Source organism: Rhea pennata, chromosome 5 (genome assembly GCF_028389875.1).
Source record: "Rhea pennata isolate bPtePen1 chromosome 5, bPtePen1.pri, whole genome shotgun sequence".
NCBI classification, from domain to species: domain Eukaryota; kingdom Metazoa; phylum Chordata; class Aves; order Rheiformes; family Rheidae; genus Rhea; species Rhea pennata.
This window is the reverse complement of record NC_084667.1, coordinates 58,117,779-58,135,722: the sequence shown is the minus strand read 5'-3', so window position 1 is coordinate 58,135,722 and position 17,944 is coordinate 58,117,779. Positions and strand designations below refer to the sequence as shown.

General features: G+C 38.8%; 1 protein-coding gene across 1 annotated transcript in view; it reads right to left on the bottom strand.

Annotated features, from left to right (window-relative positions):
• The window catches only part of DYNC1H1 (dynein cytoplasmic 1 heavy chain 1), a 44,625-nt gene that overhangs the window by 23,999 nt on the left and 2,682 nt on the right, over positions 1–17,944 (bottom strand). The window contains exons 2-32 of the mRNA XM_062576715.1: positions 17,656–17,743; positions 16,903–17,076; positions 16,430–16,685; positions 15,313–15,499; positions 14,854–15,125; positions 14,515–14,742; positions 12,605–13,681; positions 12,108–12,287; positions 11,362–11,511; positions 10,927–11,073; positions 10,673–10,813; positions 10,345–10,521; positions 10,120–10,230; positions 9,916–10,035; positions 9,456–9,695; positions 8,803–8,958; positions 8,290–8,403; positions 7,543–7,653; positions 7,253–7,462; positions 6,700–6,846; positions 6,284–6,450; positions 5,390–5,563; positions 4,465–4,630; positions 4,176–4,364; positions 3,898–4,092; positions 2,946–3,228; positions 2,581–2,681; positions 1,670–1,829; positions 1,154–1,397; positions 774–957; positions 38–250 (exon numbers count right to left, since the gene is read on the bottom strand). Coding sequence (XP_062432699.1) covers positions 38–250; positions 774–957; positions 1,154–1,397; positions 1,670–1,829; positions 2,581–2,681; positions 2,946–3,228; positions 3,898–4,092; positions 4,176–4,364; positions 4,465–4,630; positions 5,390–5,563; positions 6,284–6,450; positions 6,700–6,846; positions 7,253–7,462; positions 7,543–7,653; positions 8,290–8,403; positions 8,803–8,958; positions 9,456–9,695; positions 9,916–10,035; positions 10,120–10,230; positions 10,345–10,521; positions 10,673–10,813; positions 10,927–11,073; positions 11,362–11,511; positions 12,108–12,287; positions 12,605–13,681; positions 14,515–14,742; positions 14,854–15,125; positions 15,313–15,499; positions 16,430–16,685; positions 16,903–17,076; positions 17,656–17,743 — 6,362 coding nt within the window. The remainder of the gene's footprint in view (positions 1–37; positions 251–773; positions 958–1,153; positions 1,398–1,669; positions 1,830–2,580; positions 2,682–2,945; positions 3,229–3,897; positions 4,093–4,175; positions 4,365–4,464; positions 4,631–5,389; positions 5,564–6,283; positions 6,451–6,699; positions 6,847–7,252; positions 7,463–7,542; positions 7,654–8,289; positions 8,404–8,802; positions 8,959–9,455; positions 9,696–9,915; positions 10,036–10,119; positions 10,231–10,344; positions 10,522–10,672; positions 10,814–10,926; positions 11,074–11,361; positions 11,512–12,107; positions 12,288–12,604; positions 13,682–14,514; positions 14,743–14,853; positions 15,126–15,312; positions 15,500–16,429; positions 16,686–16,902; positions 17,077–17,655; positions 17,744–17,944) is intronic.

The following is a 17,944-nucleotide window of genomic DNA, read 5'->3' as shown; positions in this document are numbered from 1 at the left end:
AAAAAAAAAAAAAAAAATTTGCAGTTTTACAATTTACCTTTTCAACCCACATGCCACCAACTTCTTCTCCATCACCATAGGTAAGGTACATTTCCTGACACACTTTCTTAAGCTCCTCTCGCAAGGCTGTCATCTCCCCACGATGATACTGCACTCCAGGGAATACATCAGACAGGAGACTGAACAGCAATGGAATGTCTTCTGCAACCAGTTTTGGTACCATAGTTTCACATACACTCTGGATCAGAATCTGCAGAGAAAGTCACGTTTTGGGTAAAATTTTTTGTTAAGTTTACTTTGGTGAATGAGTTTGACAAGGAATATTTGACTAAATATTTTAATGGTAGAGCATCAGATGAGAAATTGGCAGCTCTATTACAAACCTCAACAGCAGTAGTTAGTATTGGTAAAAACAATCATTGATGAGCTTCAATTTCGAAACTATGCAATAGACTGCTACTGGTTTATACAACTATATTTGCTTAGATCTCCTCAATACGCTTTTAGTATCAACTGCAGAGGAACTGAGCACCAATAAAAGTAATGAATACAACACCTCCTAAGAGTAAGTCCTTCACTACTACGCATCCATAGTCTCCTAAATTCAACTCTTTTTTTAACTTAGTGCTTCTAAGGTATCAAATCACCCTCTCCAACTAACATTACTTCACTTGCATGGCTTTACACTAAGCGCTTAGCTCTGCAAGTATTAACTCTGTTCAGTGTGCATGCTCTACTTTGTCACAAGATTTAGGAGTTCACACACACATTACCTCTTGTTCTGGTAAGTTCTCAGCAATTTCTCCCTCATCCACAACTTCACCACGCTCTTCTTTCTCCCGCTTTATCTTCTGAATCCTCTCCCTCTTCACATTACCTGCGCTAACCAGTACGCTCTTCAGTGCTCTCAAGCCAAAATCATAGTGACTTTGAGAGGACAGCTGTTCATCACAAAGCCTAAGAATCAAAAGAGGTAAAATACAATTTCATTTTCAATAGAGACTGACAGAAAATTCAAAAAAGTGTATGTCATCGTTTATTCAAAATGAATGCTGCAAAACATGTAAATGAGTACAGTAAATGAGTTAAAGAACGTTACAGATTTGAACAATTAATTCTGTTTTTACTGAATGGAATCAAAAATATTACTCACTTGAAGAATGGCACAATCTTATTGGCAAGCACTTCAGCTGTACGGAAACCTTGTGAGTACAACATGACTTGGGCAATCAGCTGACGATCTGGTTTTGTCATTGCCAAGCTACGGAACAACTTCTTCAAATTGTCAGGCAGATTTGATCTGCCTGCATAGCCAGGGTTCATAGTGATGAAGATAGCCATGTCAGGGCTCACTTTGACTTGTTTGTTCAGCAGCTCACAGGTAATAGGTGTTGCAGCTGAAAACACAATACATTTAGTTACAACTGAGTCAGTGACCACTTGAACTGACAACAGAAATCACAATTTTAGCATTCTATTTTAGTTTGCTACTGTAATGAACAGCAAGTCCTCTTCAACTGCAACTGAAGTTATTTGATTTTTACCAGCTGAGAGCTACTTCAAAAAAGCATCTTCATTCTTGAATTGTTTCAGAGAAACGTAACTGAGCAACAGAACAGCATGAAGGACAGTTTAGAGATGCAGTACAACACTATTAACAGGTACATACTTTTGTCATAGTTGGGGTTGGAATGCTCTCGCAAGGCTTCCTGGATGCACTGAACTTGCTGTGAAACAGCAGAGAGCATACGTTCCTCCAGTCTGTTGAACTCATCAAAGCAGCCCCATGCACCTACTTGGCAAAGCCCCACAAAGATGCGTCCCATTGCCTGCATGCGGAGAGGAAAAGTTAACTGAAGTTCCAACTGCACAGGCAAAGGGTACAGAGAATAGCACTTTATAATACGCACCCTAAAGGTAGGAAGGAGTTGTATTTGTACATGGGTTACCATCTTACAGTACTGTAAGAGTCATAACAAAGCTTCAAATGGACATTCAGATGCTGCTTTCTGTTACTACTATGGGCAAGCAATAGATTATGCAGTGGACTTGACTTTTTTGTGAAGATACTGCAGTATCACGTGTAGTAACAGAAAACAGCAAACATCTGATACTACAGTATCTTCACAAAACAGTCAAGACACGTCCACTGCATAATCCATTGCTTGCCCATACTATGAACACCAGGTACAGTTCTAGTTCTCTCATCTCAAAAAGGACATCAGAATTGAAAAGCATTTAAGAGCAGCAAAATGGATGGCCAGGGTATGGTACGACTACGGAACAACAGGTGGAGTCCACAAAAGTTAGCCATCCCTACCCCATTCTACTTCTTCCCTTCCCTCTGTTTGCTTCTACAGAACCACAATTCCTAAACCTTCCCCCAGTTTACTGCTCCATTTTTGCTTTTTTATTTTTATTTTTTAATGATAGAGCATCTGCACAATTTACAGGTATCTGCTTAGCTAAATGTTATAGGTAATTATTTCGAAAGTAAACAGTGCTGGCTGTTGTAGAGTTCTGAAGAGACTCCTAATGCTCATCAGCAGAGACTATATTTTTAAAAATGAAATGATTTACCTGGAAGTCAAATGTCTCATCACAGTTGAAAACCAACACAAACCGGCCAAGCTGATGTCCAAGAGCCTTAACAGATTCTGTTTTACCAGTACCAGCAGGACCTATTTTTGAAGCAAGACAGACGTTTTTCAGTACTTACAGCATGAGGTAACACAGCCCATCCATCAGAATCTGCTTTTTGGCATATTATGCGGTCCCTTACAACAGAGTTCAATAAAACATAAAACTGCTCCTCCAAAAGATTGTTCGTTCTTCAATATCTTAGTTACAACAATTCTCAATGTTTATATTAAAGCTATAAATTACAGAGGATAGGAACTTAAGTACTTGTCTGATGTGTTAGTTTTACTTTGGTACAAACTTACCAAATGGTGATCCTCCAAGTCTTGCCTCCAGAGCTTGAGTCATTGTCAGGTAACAGCGGTCAGTAAGAGGAGTCTGTACTAGTTTATCTTGAACACCAAGGTACTCAAAACCATAGTTGAATTTGGCATTTGCCATCTGAATGGAGAGCTGTTGCAACACATCTGTCTGTTTTGGGTCAAAGTAGAACCGCATTTGGCTAAGCCACTCAAAGGACTTGGAGTTGTCAATTTTGCTTTTGATCAGTGATCTTGTAACATCTCTCTGGTGTACCAACTCGGTAATCTGAAGAACAAAGCAACTTCTTAGATCACAGCAACACAACCAACGAAGCCAGGGATTCTACTGCTTTTTAGAACAGAATTGCCTTCACTCAGAAATCACAACCCCCCAGCAGCATCTAGCTTAAAATCTGTTACTATGAAGACAAAACTAAGATTATGTTAACTGTTCTTGTTAGGGACTTATCCAGCCTTCAGCAAATTTAGTCCTGTCTACAGTTAGGCTGTTAAGCCATTATACCACTAAATTAGGTATTTCTCCTGCCAGAAACTATGAACTAACTCTTAAAATGGACCAGATTTTTTCCTTTTAGAGTGTAAAAGATTAGCCCAGGATGATTTTACTTTTTCCCTCTCAATCCTTATCTACAAATTAAAGCAGGTAAGGGCAGCTGAGACACTTTAGATAGTAAGATGTTGTATCTTTCAATGAAAAATAAAGATCAATTAATGGCTTCTGCATTTAGAAGAGTTAGTCTGACTATCAACTCAGTGATCTAGTTTATAACATGCTATCATGCACTAAATTGATTAGAGTTAACAGCTACCACCACCTGCAGGACCAGGACTTCCTGAAATAAGAAATAATAATCTTAGACTAGCTAACCTCTTCATTAAATCTTTAAAAAAGCTCACCTGTTAACCTAGAAGATGAAAAGAGGTTATTACTTACCAAGTGTTCCAGTTTCCTTCTGCGAAGGGGTGGCTGCTCCATCAACACAGAGTCCGCTAGGACATTGAGTGTGACCTCAACGTTGGCTAGCACAGAGTGGAGAGGACTGCTGTCCCCACCTCCACCCATACCATTGAGGGCTGACTCAACATTCTCTGACCATGCAATCTGGGCTGACAGGACAACAAGCTGAGCCTGTGTAACGAAAATCCTCATCAGACAATTGTTCTCACTACAATAATGAAGCTACAATATGTTTAAGTGATCCATATTGATACCTGGTATTTGTCAATCCAAGAGATGTAGACTGCTGGATCAATTGAAGTTGCTTTACCAAAGATTTCTACTTCAGTAACAGACTCTGCAAGCAGTTTAGCAAGGGTCACTCTCATTTCTCTCTCAACAAGCGTGAGCCACTCATTGATCTTGGGATGTTCTGTGATGGAGACAGGTGTTTTGAACAGCACCTGCAAGAGTTAGATTTAAGTCAATTCTTGTTTTTTAATAAAAAGTGTGTAAGTATGTGAACAACAACAAAACAAAACCCCCAAACAACCGCAGCTATACCTCCTCTCCTTCACGTGAGGAGATTCCCAGGACCACCGAGTTATCTTCATTGAGAATTATGCTAGAAACGCCAGCAAACATTTTCTTGAAGTGCTTCTGCAGTTTGGCAACGTTTTTGCTGTTTCCAATAATTTCAAGCAAGTCTTCATCACCAACAAAATAAAACCTATTAATTAGATAAAGTAAGATCAATATCACAACTGCAACTATCAATTATTATTTATTTATTCTTCACAGATGGTCATTATCTGGGAATAATTGATGCGTCCTTCCCCGATATGGTTAGGGCTCAAGAACCGTAAATATGCCAGAAGTTAAAGCTCAGTTCTAAGCTTAAGCCTCAGCTCTAATGGTCTGTACCACATAGCAAAAGATGCATACATGCTCCATACTAGGAGCTCCATACTATCCACCCAAAAGATCCATAGCAGTGCTTGACATTGAACTAAGTGTATTAGGTATGTAGGAAAAACATGGTATCTTCTTACGTGGAGTTACACGCTTACTCTCTCTCATGCTGCAGAAAAGCATAGGCAAGTAGGAAAACAATTTAAATACTTGATTGTGACAGTTTACACACTGTCACAAACCAAATGCAAAAATCTAGCAGTTAATCTAATCTGTAAGTTTACAGAAAACAGCTGAAATAGTTCCTTGAGGAATTTTAGAGTCATAACCAGCCATGAATGATTAAGTACAGGAAGTTTTAGTTCCACTTCCCGAGAAGTAGCTATGACTATAGTCTGTATATAAAGGACATGAATTTATATGGTCAGAACATCTTTTATTTTTATAACATTTCACATTTTAATGTTTATTTATATATGAAATACATAAAAAATTGGCAGAGGCTTTACAAAATATGCTGCTCCTGTACAGAAACAAATTATTTTACTTCAGCAACCAACTGAAGTCAGCTTCTTACCGAGGGAAGGAGGACCTCTCCCTTTCCAAGTATTCTCCCAGTGCCTTCTGGATCTTCCCAAGCAAGTCTGCCAGTCTCTCTAGTGACCTCTGCACACCTTGAATGTTAAGAACATCCATCACAAGTGGAGATTTGGACACCTTTTTCATGAGTGCCAGAAATTCAGTACTGATGCTGCAAAGGAAATGACACAGTACCTTAGTGCAAACCAAGTAACCAGAAGTCTATAGAACTCCAAAGTTATTTCTAAATGACTGCTACCCCTCTAATCATTGTGGCTGTCCTAGGGAATGGAGGCTTAAACTCTCACAGTAGCTCTCCATCTACTTCCAGACAATAGTAATCTAACTTATTTCCAATGCTAAATCTATAAATTCCACTTCTGAAGGTCAACTTTCTTCATTTCCTGAAAAGTTACATAAATCTGATTCTTTGAGCCAAGTGAAAGAGTCTAGAATGAATGAGGAAGAAAAGATACATTTAAAAGCAGAGAAAAAGAACACATCATTGGATGTCGACAATAAAAGCTGAGGCAATAGAGATAAGCCTGCTTTGTATAGGCACAGTGCTGGAGAAGCCCTGAGGTAGCTGGCTGAAACCAGCAACAAAAAACACCCATCCCCAACCAGTCTGAACCATGATCATTATTTAAAAATTCCTATGTCAGCCTGTTTTACATGCCTTTTTCTTCCATATTTATCTACAGGCATCTCGGCATATTTGCTTGCTTCACAGACTTAGATCTACAGCAGCACTGAAATCCAGCCAAATTAGATAAAAATACAATTAATATTCAAACTTCCATGAGCACTACACCAAAGTTACAAAGTTGCAGACCTGTCCATAATGTGCTAGGAGGGAGGCAAGAGGAGAATATAGGGGTTAAAAACCTACCTCTGAAACCGCTGGGTCTCTACGGGCAGCAAGTGCTTGATGTCAGCACTACCAGTAAAGATACCCTCCAGGTAGACCCATCGTCTTTGGACATCTATCCAGACATCAAAGAGTGCCATGATACGGTTCAGTTTATCTTCCCAGCTAAGGGCATCTTCCTCAAACACCTGAAGTTTAAATGCCATATTAGTATTCAGTTTGAAGGTGTCTCGAGTTCAGCTGCTAATAACTGTTACTAGAAAAAACAACAATTTAAGAGTTTAACAAAAAAAAAAGCATATGCAATTAGTCATTTGTCAATCTATATGTGCTGACAAATACACATTCTAAACAAGAGAGGAAAGCAGAGTTAATTTACTTTGAAGTAAAGAATTTTATTAAGTAAAGAATTTGTTTAGCTTTCTTTCCCATTTTACCTTGTAATATGGTGACAGCTTCATGGCAGACACACTGTTGATGTGCTCTTTTACTTTGTTGAAAAGGTCATCCCATCCACGAATCAAACGACATTTGTTCTGGTAATTGACCAAATCCAGTTCGTAAGTGTTCCAAACTTCTCTTATCTAAAACAAAGAGTGGTTAAAATATGACACCAATCATTTTTGGTCCAAGCAGCTATACAGTATGAACATATTATAATTTAATTTTTACATTTTTACCCAAAGATTCTGGTTTTACACTCAAGCTTTTGGTAAAAAGATTAAGGATATGATACTACCAAGTAAAAACTTCCACAGATTGGGGGTTTTCTGGTCATTATCAAAGACTGCTGTTCCAAAAAAATGCAAGTTACATCAGAGGATGCTTGCACAAATTTAATGCTGTTTCAAAAACAGTGACAGAACTCCACAGAGACCCAGCACTTTCATCAACTGCTTAGACTGACAAGTTTACTATACAAGTACCAGCCACCTGATTGAAATACTTTTATTTGCTATTGCATGTGTGTACGCTAAAGTTGATACTAGCCTGTTTCAAGAACTCTTCCAAAGCCATCTCTCCCTGAGCCACAAGCAGTACATCTTTGACAATTGCTTCATTTCTCTGCAAGTCAACATCCCAAATCTGACCCAGGGTCAATTCCGAGACAACCCAGTTAACATGAAGCCTCTTCATTAGCTGTTTCCAGTGACGATCTTTAAGAGCCTCAGATTTCAGTTCAATGACCAACATGTTTATCTATAAAAGACAAGAAACTAAGTTATATCCTTGAATTTAAAATTTAAAGTGCACAGATTTTAGAGGTGAGTGTAACTTACCTTCATATAGCCCTTCAAAAGTCTCTGAACATATTCATAAGAGGCATACTGTCGCAGGCGTGCAGGGAAGTTTTTCAGTTGGTTCAGCAAGCCATCTAAGTTTTGTCGAAGCTGTCAGTAAGATAAAAGCAATTAAGTATTTATTTAAGTTCAGTATACGCAGCTGTACTAATAACAGCTCTCACTTATCCATAATTTTTCACAGAAATTTCTCTCAAACGAGATACTAACTATTGTACAACTCTACGTTTGTGTTTAATGTTACATCTATTTGCATAAGATGCAGTTGGTTTATAGGGGAGATGCTGATTTTCTCTGTCCAATTAGGACTTAGGAGACAGGACTGTCACAGGCTTCTTGTTCCCAGTATTCTCTAAGTTGCTCTGAACACCAAGCTAAAACTGATGCTGTTCATCCAACCACATCATGAAGTTTCTCTGTTGAGGTCTTATAGCCAGTTTAAAAACAGCACAATCCCTTCTCTGAAGATACAGTCAAATCTCATTTTCAAAACTACTGGAACTGCGTAAGTCCCCTGGACAATTACTTAAGTTGTGACAGAGACCTGTGGAGCTTTTTAGCTTAGCATTAAAAGAAAAATGCTCATGAGAAACTGAAAAAGTATCTATGCACAGAAAATGATCTGGAATGCGTGGTACAATTAAACACGTCTATCACAAGAAGTCTAATTCTTAATTCACATACACTTGCTATAGTTACGCTGCTGATCTATATAGAAGCAAGTACCTTGCGAGGCTGTACTGAAACCCAGGGTTGTTCTTTCATTTGGTCAATCTGTTCCCAGACCTTGGAGAGTTCAGACCAAACTCCTTTGAGATCTTGCAACTCTTCTAGAGCTACCTGTAGTAAAGAATATGTTGAGCATTAGCATCAAGTCCTACTTTCTTCAGTAATTAGCAGACGGGTGAGGGGAGGGGGGAAAGGGAAATGTGTGTTAAACAGAGCACTTCTAATGCATTCAAAACCTTCAGTTAGCTTGCCAGTTAAACAAAACTGCAATAGTCAGGGTGCTCAATGAAATTCTTGCATCTCAGGTCATGTAACAACTTTGTAAAAGCAAGCCAGTCACTGAAAAGACAATGCGCAGTCTCTTAAGGCTAAAACTGAATGAGCCCACAGACTGCGTATTGGCACTAGTAACCTACAAGCTACAAGTAACTCTCTTAAGGAAAAGAGAGGCAGACCTGAAACGTAACATTTTTGTTGTTGAAACCAGTAAATTATACAAGTAGGTTGTACCTGAACTCGTTCTTCACTGCCACTGAGTAGTCCCGTATCTGTTAGTTCCAGGGCTTCCTTGGCCTTTGCACACTTCTCACGATCATCCTTCAGCCTACCAAATTTTCCTTCGTATATTGTAAGAGCTTGAAGAGCCTCTTCTGGACGTAAGTTTCCCTAAAGTTCACATGGAATATGTTAATCCAAGCACCCTACAATCAATCTGGAGTTATGCTAAAAGTAAGGACTAGACACTAAACTTCGATTTATCTGTCCCATTATTTCCTATTTCCAATATGTTAGCAATATGGCTATAAACTTATCCAGAAAAAGAAGTCTCATCCCAAGTTTAGATGGAGTTTTTGGCTTTACTGCACATGGCCTTCCCTCCCACAACAAAAGGGCAGCTTGCTTTCTTCTGCATCCTCCTGAAGGCACATCTCCTATTTCAGCTAAAGGATTATTAGTAACTGAAGCCATCTTGCTTCTTGCATCCATAGGTTCAAGGGTAAACTCCCCCACACCGTCATCCAAAAAACAATTAACTGAGGGTTTTCTTAAAACTTGCCAAAGACCTTCAACATAATGTGTAATGAAAAGTGGTACAGAAGCATCAAAAGAAATTGCCTCTCCTTGTTGCATGCAGAGCAGCTACTTCACTAGTCACTACTTACTGTCACAGGCTTCGTTTTCTCCCAGTCTGTTAACAGGTCAATTGTTCGGCTTTCCACTGCCCGATCCTCTTGAACAATCTTCATCTGCAAGTTTGCTACTTGTTGTTGAATGGCAGAATCCTTTCTACGCATGATGTCATTAAAGGCACCCCACTCTCCTTCAATGTTATCAATGTATAGCCAAGAGGATGGAAATTGGAACCTCTGTTTCTCAAGCAAGCGCTGACCATTGCGGTAAAGCTACAGGAGACAAGCATTGTAAGGTAAAAATATAAAATTAGCTTAAGCCACAAGCTAAATACTCAACACATTTTGACAAGAGCTCACTACATAGTTTAAAGGATTCCTCAGGATGTGATGTTGAAGACTGTTCTCAAGCAGACTTCGATATCATGAAGTTACTTCTTAAGAGGCAAGTCTGATATCCCAGGAAGTAACAGTCATCAGCAAGACAACGTACCTCAACCTGCTTTTCAAACTGCTTGATTTTACGTTTCAGGGACTGCACATATGTGATGAATGTCACCGCATCTGATGTGCTGGCTGTGTCCACTGAATGCTGCTCCAGTTCTTGACGTGACTGTTTGGGGGAACAAAAAAGTCTTTTAGAAATCTAGAGTAAGTTGATCTGAAAGTGAAAATCTAGAGTTTGGACTAATCTTACCTTAGAAATTTGTGAATGAAACTCTGTCATATTCTGACCAAGCATTTGACCAAATTTACTGAGTACTTCCTTGTGCCAGGAGTCATACTTCAAATTCACCTTTGATTGTACCTACAATTGAGAAAAGTTACATAACAGTAATTCATTGGCCTCGCTATTTTCTATTATACAGCCATACCGAAATTCAAAGTATTTGTCACAGTAACAATAACTTCCATTTCTTACCTTGCCATAGTCTATGACAACAGGTCCAAATTCCTTTCTGGTTTCTGCATTGTCAAATGTTCCTCTTGCCTTTCTTATCTGAACTAAAAGGGCTTGCCACTTATTTAGATCTTCTCCAAGACGGTTGTATATGTTTTCAGCCTGCATATCCCACAGACACTGGTACTGCAGCCAAACCTAACGAAGATATTTCACAAAACAGTGCTCAGAACTTTTCCAGTATATTCAAAAAAAAGTGTTTTCTTGTTCCCCAGAACATCCTTAATAAAGGGAAACTAAGAGAAAAAGTTCATGTTCAGCTTTGCCACAGAATCAGTTGGCCTCCTACCTTGACATATTGCTCCACTTCAGTTACAATTCCCATGACAGCAGAGTACGACTCCTCCAAGGCTGCAGGGCCATCAGGCATCCGTGTTAATGCATTGCGATAGAATTTCTCTTCCTCAGACAGCTCATAATGCACTCCCACCTGAGAGAGACAGTTACACGTGTGATACACACCTGAGTTTCTAGTGCACTCAGATTCAACCCTAGAGCAACATAGTCAGATATTTAAGCACAGTTAGGCAGAAAGACACTTACTTGATATCTCTGACTTTGAATTCTTGGCAGTGACAATATTACCATCTTCCAAGAAAACATTTCTTGATAAAGCTTGTATCTACACTCTTCAATTGGGGGATTCAAGTATATCACCTGGTTGGTTATCCTTAGTTCATGTACAATGTTCTGCAGAAACAGTTGACACATTCAGTTTTACTGGCAGATACTACTACAACCCACACTTTTGACAAGAATTTTGGACTTCAAGAAGCAGTCTTTTGAAAGACAAAACACTTCTTGCACTTTATGAAAGAGGAAAGTATTCCTCCAAAACTAGATGTAGAAAAAAACTGTAAGTATTTTTACTTACTAGTATATACTGGTATTATATATAATGCCTTCCATAATAGCTTCAGATGTAACATGTTAAATTCTTGCATTATATAGCTGACAGCAAAAGAAAGATGAACTTACTTTGATCTTGGGTTCTCCACCAGGCTTGTGGCTCACTTGAGGAGCATCTGTATCCATATCCACTTCTGCCTTGTCATCTGCTTGTCCGAGAAGAACTTGGGTCCAGGCCCTCAGCCCAGCTTGTAAACGAACACCTAGGATTCTTTCAATCTAAGAAAAATGACAAATGTTTGGGGAAAGAGCTGCACATTCACTGCATAAGGATCCCCATTATCAATATACTCCGACATCAGGCAATCTATGGTCAATGTAGCCAAGGTCATCTTTATTAAGTCACCAAAAAGTTTTGGTAGATTTTTCAGCTGATAGTCCATGAGAATGAGAGAAACTGTGAATGGCTTTAAAGAAGTTAAGCAATTTTAATTGCTTTGAAAATGACCTAAAGTGTCAAAAAACACGAAACCATTAACACAATGACTGTTTGTGTAGTGCATCTTCACCATCCCTTACCTACCCTTATTTTCTTAGGTATTCAAGCTGTATCAAACCTTTTTCTTCAAAAGGGTAAAAAAACTCCCCTAAAATTTCAACAGCTGAAAACAAACAGGAGCTGCATCTTCCACGTGCACACACATACACACAAAAACAAAACAGAACAACAAAACCCAGAAAACTCCAGTGACTTGTCCTCTGACACTAGATAGAGAAATTTCCCTAGGTGACTCTGGAGAAGAGAACATCAAACATTCTGCACCTGAAGGAAGTGTTTCCTCTAAATACATACAAGTCCTCGGTGTCAAACCTACCTCCATATCCAGCTTATTGACCCAGATTGGCAAGTTGGAATAAGAATGAAGATTTAGGTCATCCACAGCTTTCTGAACCCTGTTCAAGATTTCAGAGAAAGTCTTGTGATCATACATGCATGTTTCCAATGATCGCACTTCCAGATCTATTTTCTCTTCAATTATAAGCAGATCATCCACCTAGAGTAGTTTAAGAAAGTGGAAAGTTGACATGTTAGGCAGAGGTAGCAATACCTGTGGAGAAGTGGTCACTTCTCTTCGTTTATATACAGCAAGTTCACTATTTTGAGAAGTGGGGCTAAAATATCCATAGAGTTGGACAATTTATGCCATCTATTAACTACTTAAATGAAGAGCTTTAGAGACAATACAGATTACGGCATCAGCTATCAGATTCTGCTTTTGATTAACCACATGCTAATGAAGTGAGAATGCAAAAATTTTGCAGTTTGAGTTTGAAAAAAAAATGAGTTTGAAAGACCAATAGTAAAACAAACCTTTTCCTGGAAACTGAAGACAGTCTCTGCTAAGCGTTGTACATATGGATCAAGTTTGTATGACTCCCACACAAGTGCAATTCCTTCTGCAATCAAAGCCTGCACCTCTCTCTTCAAGCCAGCAACCAGAAGTGAGATGGTATTACGCTCTTCTACTTTCTCACATGTTCGTTCATATGTACGGACACTTTCAATGAGAGAAATAGCAAACGGGTACAGCTGGTTGGCTTGGTGAGCTTTGTTGACAATTGCTAGGGGAACACGGAAACCAAGCCACTTCAGGTTTCGGACTTCTTTTGAAAGTGTAATTATTTCTGGAAGGAAGTTGACTTTCAGTTTCAGGACATTTCCAGTTCGACCTCTAACGCGAGTGCTTTCAATAGTGAAGATACGGCCAGACACACCAAGATTGCGCTGCTGAACTTTTCTTGCCCAATCATCAAAGATCTCCTGAGTATTGAGCTTCATGCGAAAGCTATCACCATCTTGCTTTAGCTTCTGGCCCTCAACATGGTTCTCCCAACCTTTGCCAAGCACATCTTCAACACGTTTCATGTAAGCCGTGAGCTGTCTGTCGATCTGTTTTGCCCAAATTATAGACCCAGACACTGGAGGTAAGTCACGAACATGGCTCATTTTACAAGCTTGACTTTGTGGGTATTGTACCTTAAATTTGTCATGAAGAGACTCAATATCATCTTTTACACGCTGGATCAATTGTGTTTGATATTCACGAATGGCACCTCTAATATGAGGTCTGACAAACAAGGCATTGAACCGAGAGAAGATCCTGAACATTTCATTGGCATTCTTTGCTGTACCAAGCTGGTCTCTCAAACGGGCAGTGATTCTTGTTTCAACTCTATCAATTCTTTCATCATATCGTTTCATTGCTGCCTCCCATGCTTCTGTACCTTCTTTGGAAACATCTAAACCATCTACTTCTTTAACATTCTCATAAGCAAGATTTACTTCTTCAATCGCATTAGCATCTGCAGCATCAAAAAGAACTTCTGCTACTTTCATATCCTGTGGTTCAGGTACATCTCCTTGATTTTGCTGGGCAACAGCAGTTACCTGCATTAAAATCACAATTTAGCAAGTTGATTGCTTGAAAACTTAGTTCCAAAGGATAAACATAGCCTGTTCCAACAAGCACTACAAAACCCTGTATATTAGAACTAAAACTTGGTTTCAGTACTATTTAAGATTTCAGCTCCAGTAGGAATAGGGCAAAATAGTTACCTTATAAATTTCCGCTATTGCGCGCCATAATCTCATTTTCTGCTGCAGTTTAGCCAAGCTCAAATATTTACATACTATGTAGTCTCCTCTGTGGCAAGTCTAGACTCACTGTTTTATTAACATGATCAAGACCATGATGTACATTAAGTACATCTAAGGTAAAACTAACACTGTTAGTAAGAGTTGAAAAAACAGACTGAGTTTTTGGAAACAGTAATACTGAATGTTACCTTACTTTTGTGCTGATGACATTTCAAAGCAAGACTGAACATTCCTTATGCCTTTTCAGAAGGGAAATCCACCTTCTTCTCTCATTTAAAGAGAGCCTTCCTGCATTTTTAACTGTATTCCTTGGCCTCTTAGGAGGCTAGATCTGGAAGCCTAGTCTCGACAAGATTACAACCGAAGCTTCTTTTCTCTTCCCTTGCTTTTTTTCTGCCGAGTTTTAGTAACAACATTCAGGCACATTAGACTATAAAAAACAGTCAATACAATAAAAATTACCAGAGTTGGAAGAAACTCAACATTTCATGCTGAGAACCTTAGATTATGCATTTGCAGTTACCTGAGACAGTATAATACCTCTTTCCTCTGCATCATTAAATATCGCCTGCAAGTAAGAGAAAGAAAGCTGCACTGCTTTTCTGTCTGACCACAATTATTACCTGAGGTCGCAAGACTCTCACTATAACTGCCCTCAGCTGCTCATGCTGACGCCTGAATTTCCTCATTTGATCAAGACGAGCTTGGAGCTTCCTATGAGCAGGATTGATACGCCACACCATCTTCAGGTTCTCTTCCCTTTTCCTTTTTACAATATCTCTCAATAGAACTTGTAGCTTCTCATATTCATCATCCCAGGTTTGGAAAACTTCAAAACATGAAACCATTACCTGAAAAGAATCTTAGAATAAGAACTCTGGCTTGCAAGGCAAAGGTTTCCTTGAAGTCACTATTCAATGCAAAAAATACAGCCTGTTTGTATCACAACACTACGAACATACCTTTTCAAATTCTTCATAGGCAACATGCATCAGTTTTCTAGTTCCCAGTACTTTAAGTAGCTGAGAGCTCAGATCTCTTGAAATAGCCTCCACTAAACGCAATGCCCTTTGGATTGGGTATTTTGTGTTTCTGATTTTTCTCAAATGGGTAAATATTGCAACAAGGGCCTGCCTTATTTTGTCCAATTCAGTTGCAGACAGCAAGTCATTCAGAGGAAAGTCTTTCATCAGTGGATTATAGTCATTCACAGTTTCCAGAGCCTGTTTTAGACCTAAATACAATACAAGAGATTTTGACTTAGTTTATCATTTTGTTAATCCAATCCGTTTAAGACAGTAGCTTTAACTTGACTTAGGCTACTCTAAAAAGCACTGTTCTTTGTACTACAGTGTTAATGTTTGATAACTGGTTAAGTTCTGTCAGATGTAGCAAGAAATTTTATCGAACAGCCGTTTTACCTGTGTCTGTATCGAAACTGACTGTTGCATGAAAACGTTTGCCATGCTTTAGAATATCCAGAGTTAGAAGAACTTCTGGACTTTCACGTTTCTCCTGAATGCGATACAGAGCACGTTCCAAGTTAAGCCAGAAGCTTATCTCTTGTAACGCAGTGCCTGATGCAGGATCCCGATCTAGTTTGGTCACCTTAAAAAAAAAAACAAACAAAAAACCCCAAGCATTTAGTTTACATGCTACTGCACAAGCTAGCTCTATTAGTAAATAGAGCTGAGACACGTAGTATCTAATAGTAGGTTTTAATACTCCAACATCAGTTTTGGCAATCATTCTGCCACAAGTATAGGAATTACAAGTGCAACAAGAATCAAGGTTTGGTGCCAGTATATCTGTAACTTAGTCATGAGACCTCTGTGTAGCAGCTTAACCACAGCTGAAAAAGCTGTCTCTCCACTTCCCTGATTACTGTCTGTATTTTGATTTTGAATGAGAGATGAGCCAGGCAAGCAAAGAAACATTTATCCTCTGGAGTAAGAAGAACTACTTGTCCACGAACAATAGGTGTTTATTGTATTCAGAGAGAAAAATAACAGTGATAGTTAAGATGCTGGTTCCAAGCGAGAGCAAAACAGCAGAGTTCTGAAAAATAACAGCCAGGACTGTAAGAGAGTATGACCTATAAGTGGAACAACTGTTTGGAGGAACTGTTTAACTTAACTATTAGAAGGTCACAATCTTGCATAGGAAAAGAGAATTGCTTTGGGAAGTAACAAGCTGTATGTATGTGGGGGGGGGGGGGAAAGCCCCCAAACCACGACCTGTTTCTCAATTCAAGAATTGTTAGAAACTTCACAAGTTTCTCAATTGAATGCAGAGAGTAATCTGCCAGTCACTTGAATCTGTTTGTTCCAGTAGAGATAGGTTAGTCACAGTCTTGGCTCCCTGCAAACCAATTTAGAGTAAAATCCCTGGTGGCTCAGAAACTAGTCTCAAGATCCCTAGAATATCTTGCATGGAGCAGTATTTCACCTGCTAAACTGCAAAGATGATACACAAAGGAATTTTTCACGTTACCGCAGAGAAGTTCTTATCACATAGTCGAGTACTCGTCTCTCTCACCTTTTGTATTTCTCTAATCCAGCGATTGACTCCAGATTGTAGCTGATTGAGAAAGGTTGGATCCTCAACCTTCTCACCGAAATCTGTAACCTTTGGTTTTTCTCCACGTTCGTAACACTGCTTGGCAACATTAGTAATGATTGGATGAATTGGTAGACTAATCTCCGGAATTTCAATATTCTGCTGCAGATGTAACAGACCCATTTCAAGTTCTGCAATCTTTTTCTCAACTGAAGGAGCCATCTTATCCCCATCTCTGAAAAAGTACAGATGTTTCCATATAAGAGGCCAAAACAAAAACCATACATGAAGCACCTAAGTCATCTGAACTACTTCCCAGAGTCAGTAACAGTTTTATATATGCTTAATGAATCTCACACATGACTTGCCTTGAATAGTCACTGTCTTATTTTTTCCACTGGACACCTATTTTAATTTGTCACCAGAGAAGTAAAGATTTTATACCAAATTACCTGTCTGCTTTGCCAGATTCTCTGATATAGGACTTGAAAAAGGGAGCAACAGCATTGCTAATGAAAGAGTGTAATGTTTCATAAGGAGAATCTTCACTGAGAGTGAGCACTCTCAGTTGGGAAGACACTGGCTTGTCAGCATCAATTACTGGTGTTCGCTTAATGAATGCCAGGCTGTAGAAAGATCAGAGAAGACAGTTACCAAACATTTGAAACTCAATGTCAGTTAGAAAAGCTTTCATCTGACTGCAAGTTCAGTTCACTGGAGTCAGATGCTAACCTGTATCATCATAATCTTGCTTTTGAGAGGCTTGAAAAACAAGACTTCTAATAACTACATCTTTATAAATCAGTATTCGGCTGAACTGAGCTATCAATAAGCACTCTGCATCATGGGCACAGTAAGGAGACAAGCCATTTCGCATGAAGTTTCAGAGATTCAAACACGCATTCAGGAAAGTGACAAAAACTCAGAAGTCAAACAATATCAGATTATTGAACTTTAGTTGTACACATGTTATAAATAAGCCTTTGTTTCTTTTATTTAATCTCAGAGCTTGAAGTCCTAAAGTCCATTCCTTTCAGGCTTGCGATACACCCTTATTTTATTACGGCCTCCACCTTGAAACACTGAATAAACACACTAAATGAAGGAGTACGTAAATACTAATTATCAGGCTGACTAGCTACTAATAACTTAGTAGGTTTCACTTTCTCAAGCCAGAAAAGTTAATAACTATTTTAACAGCTCACCTGTTTGATTTTACTCCATAATGAATGTCAGTGTTAATATTGTAGGAAATAAACTCTTTTTCCTCTTCTCCTTCATCTCCCACATCCTCTGCAAAAAATAAGCTATGTAAGAAATACTTTATTTTAAGGCATTTGTCAACCCACCATCTTTTGACCATATTCTGTTATAACCAAACTATTATCTAACCTTTAATTTCTACACCAACTTACTCTACAAAATAGCTGAAGTTAATTTTAGCCTTGCAATATCTCTCAGATCCAGGGTGGGGTCATTTGTTTTCTAGCATAA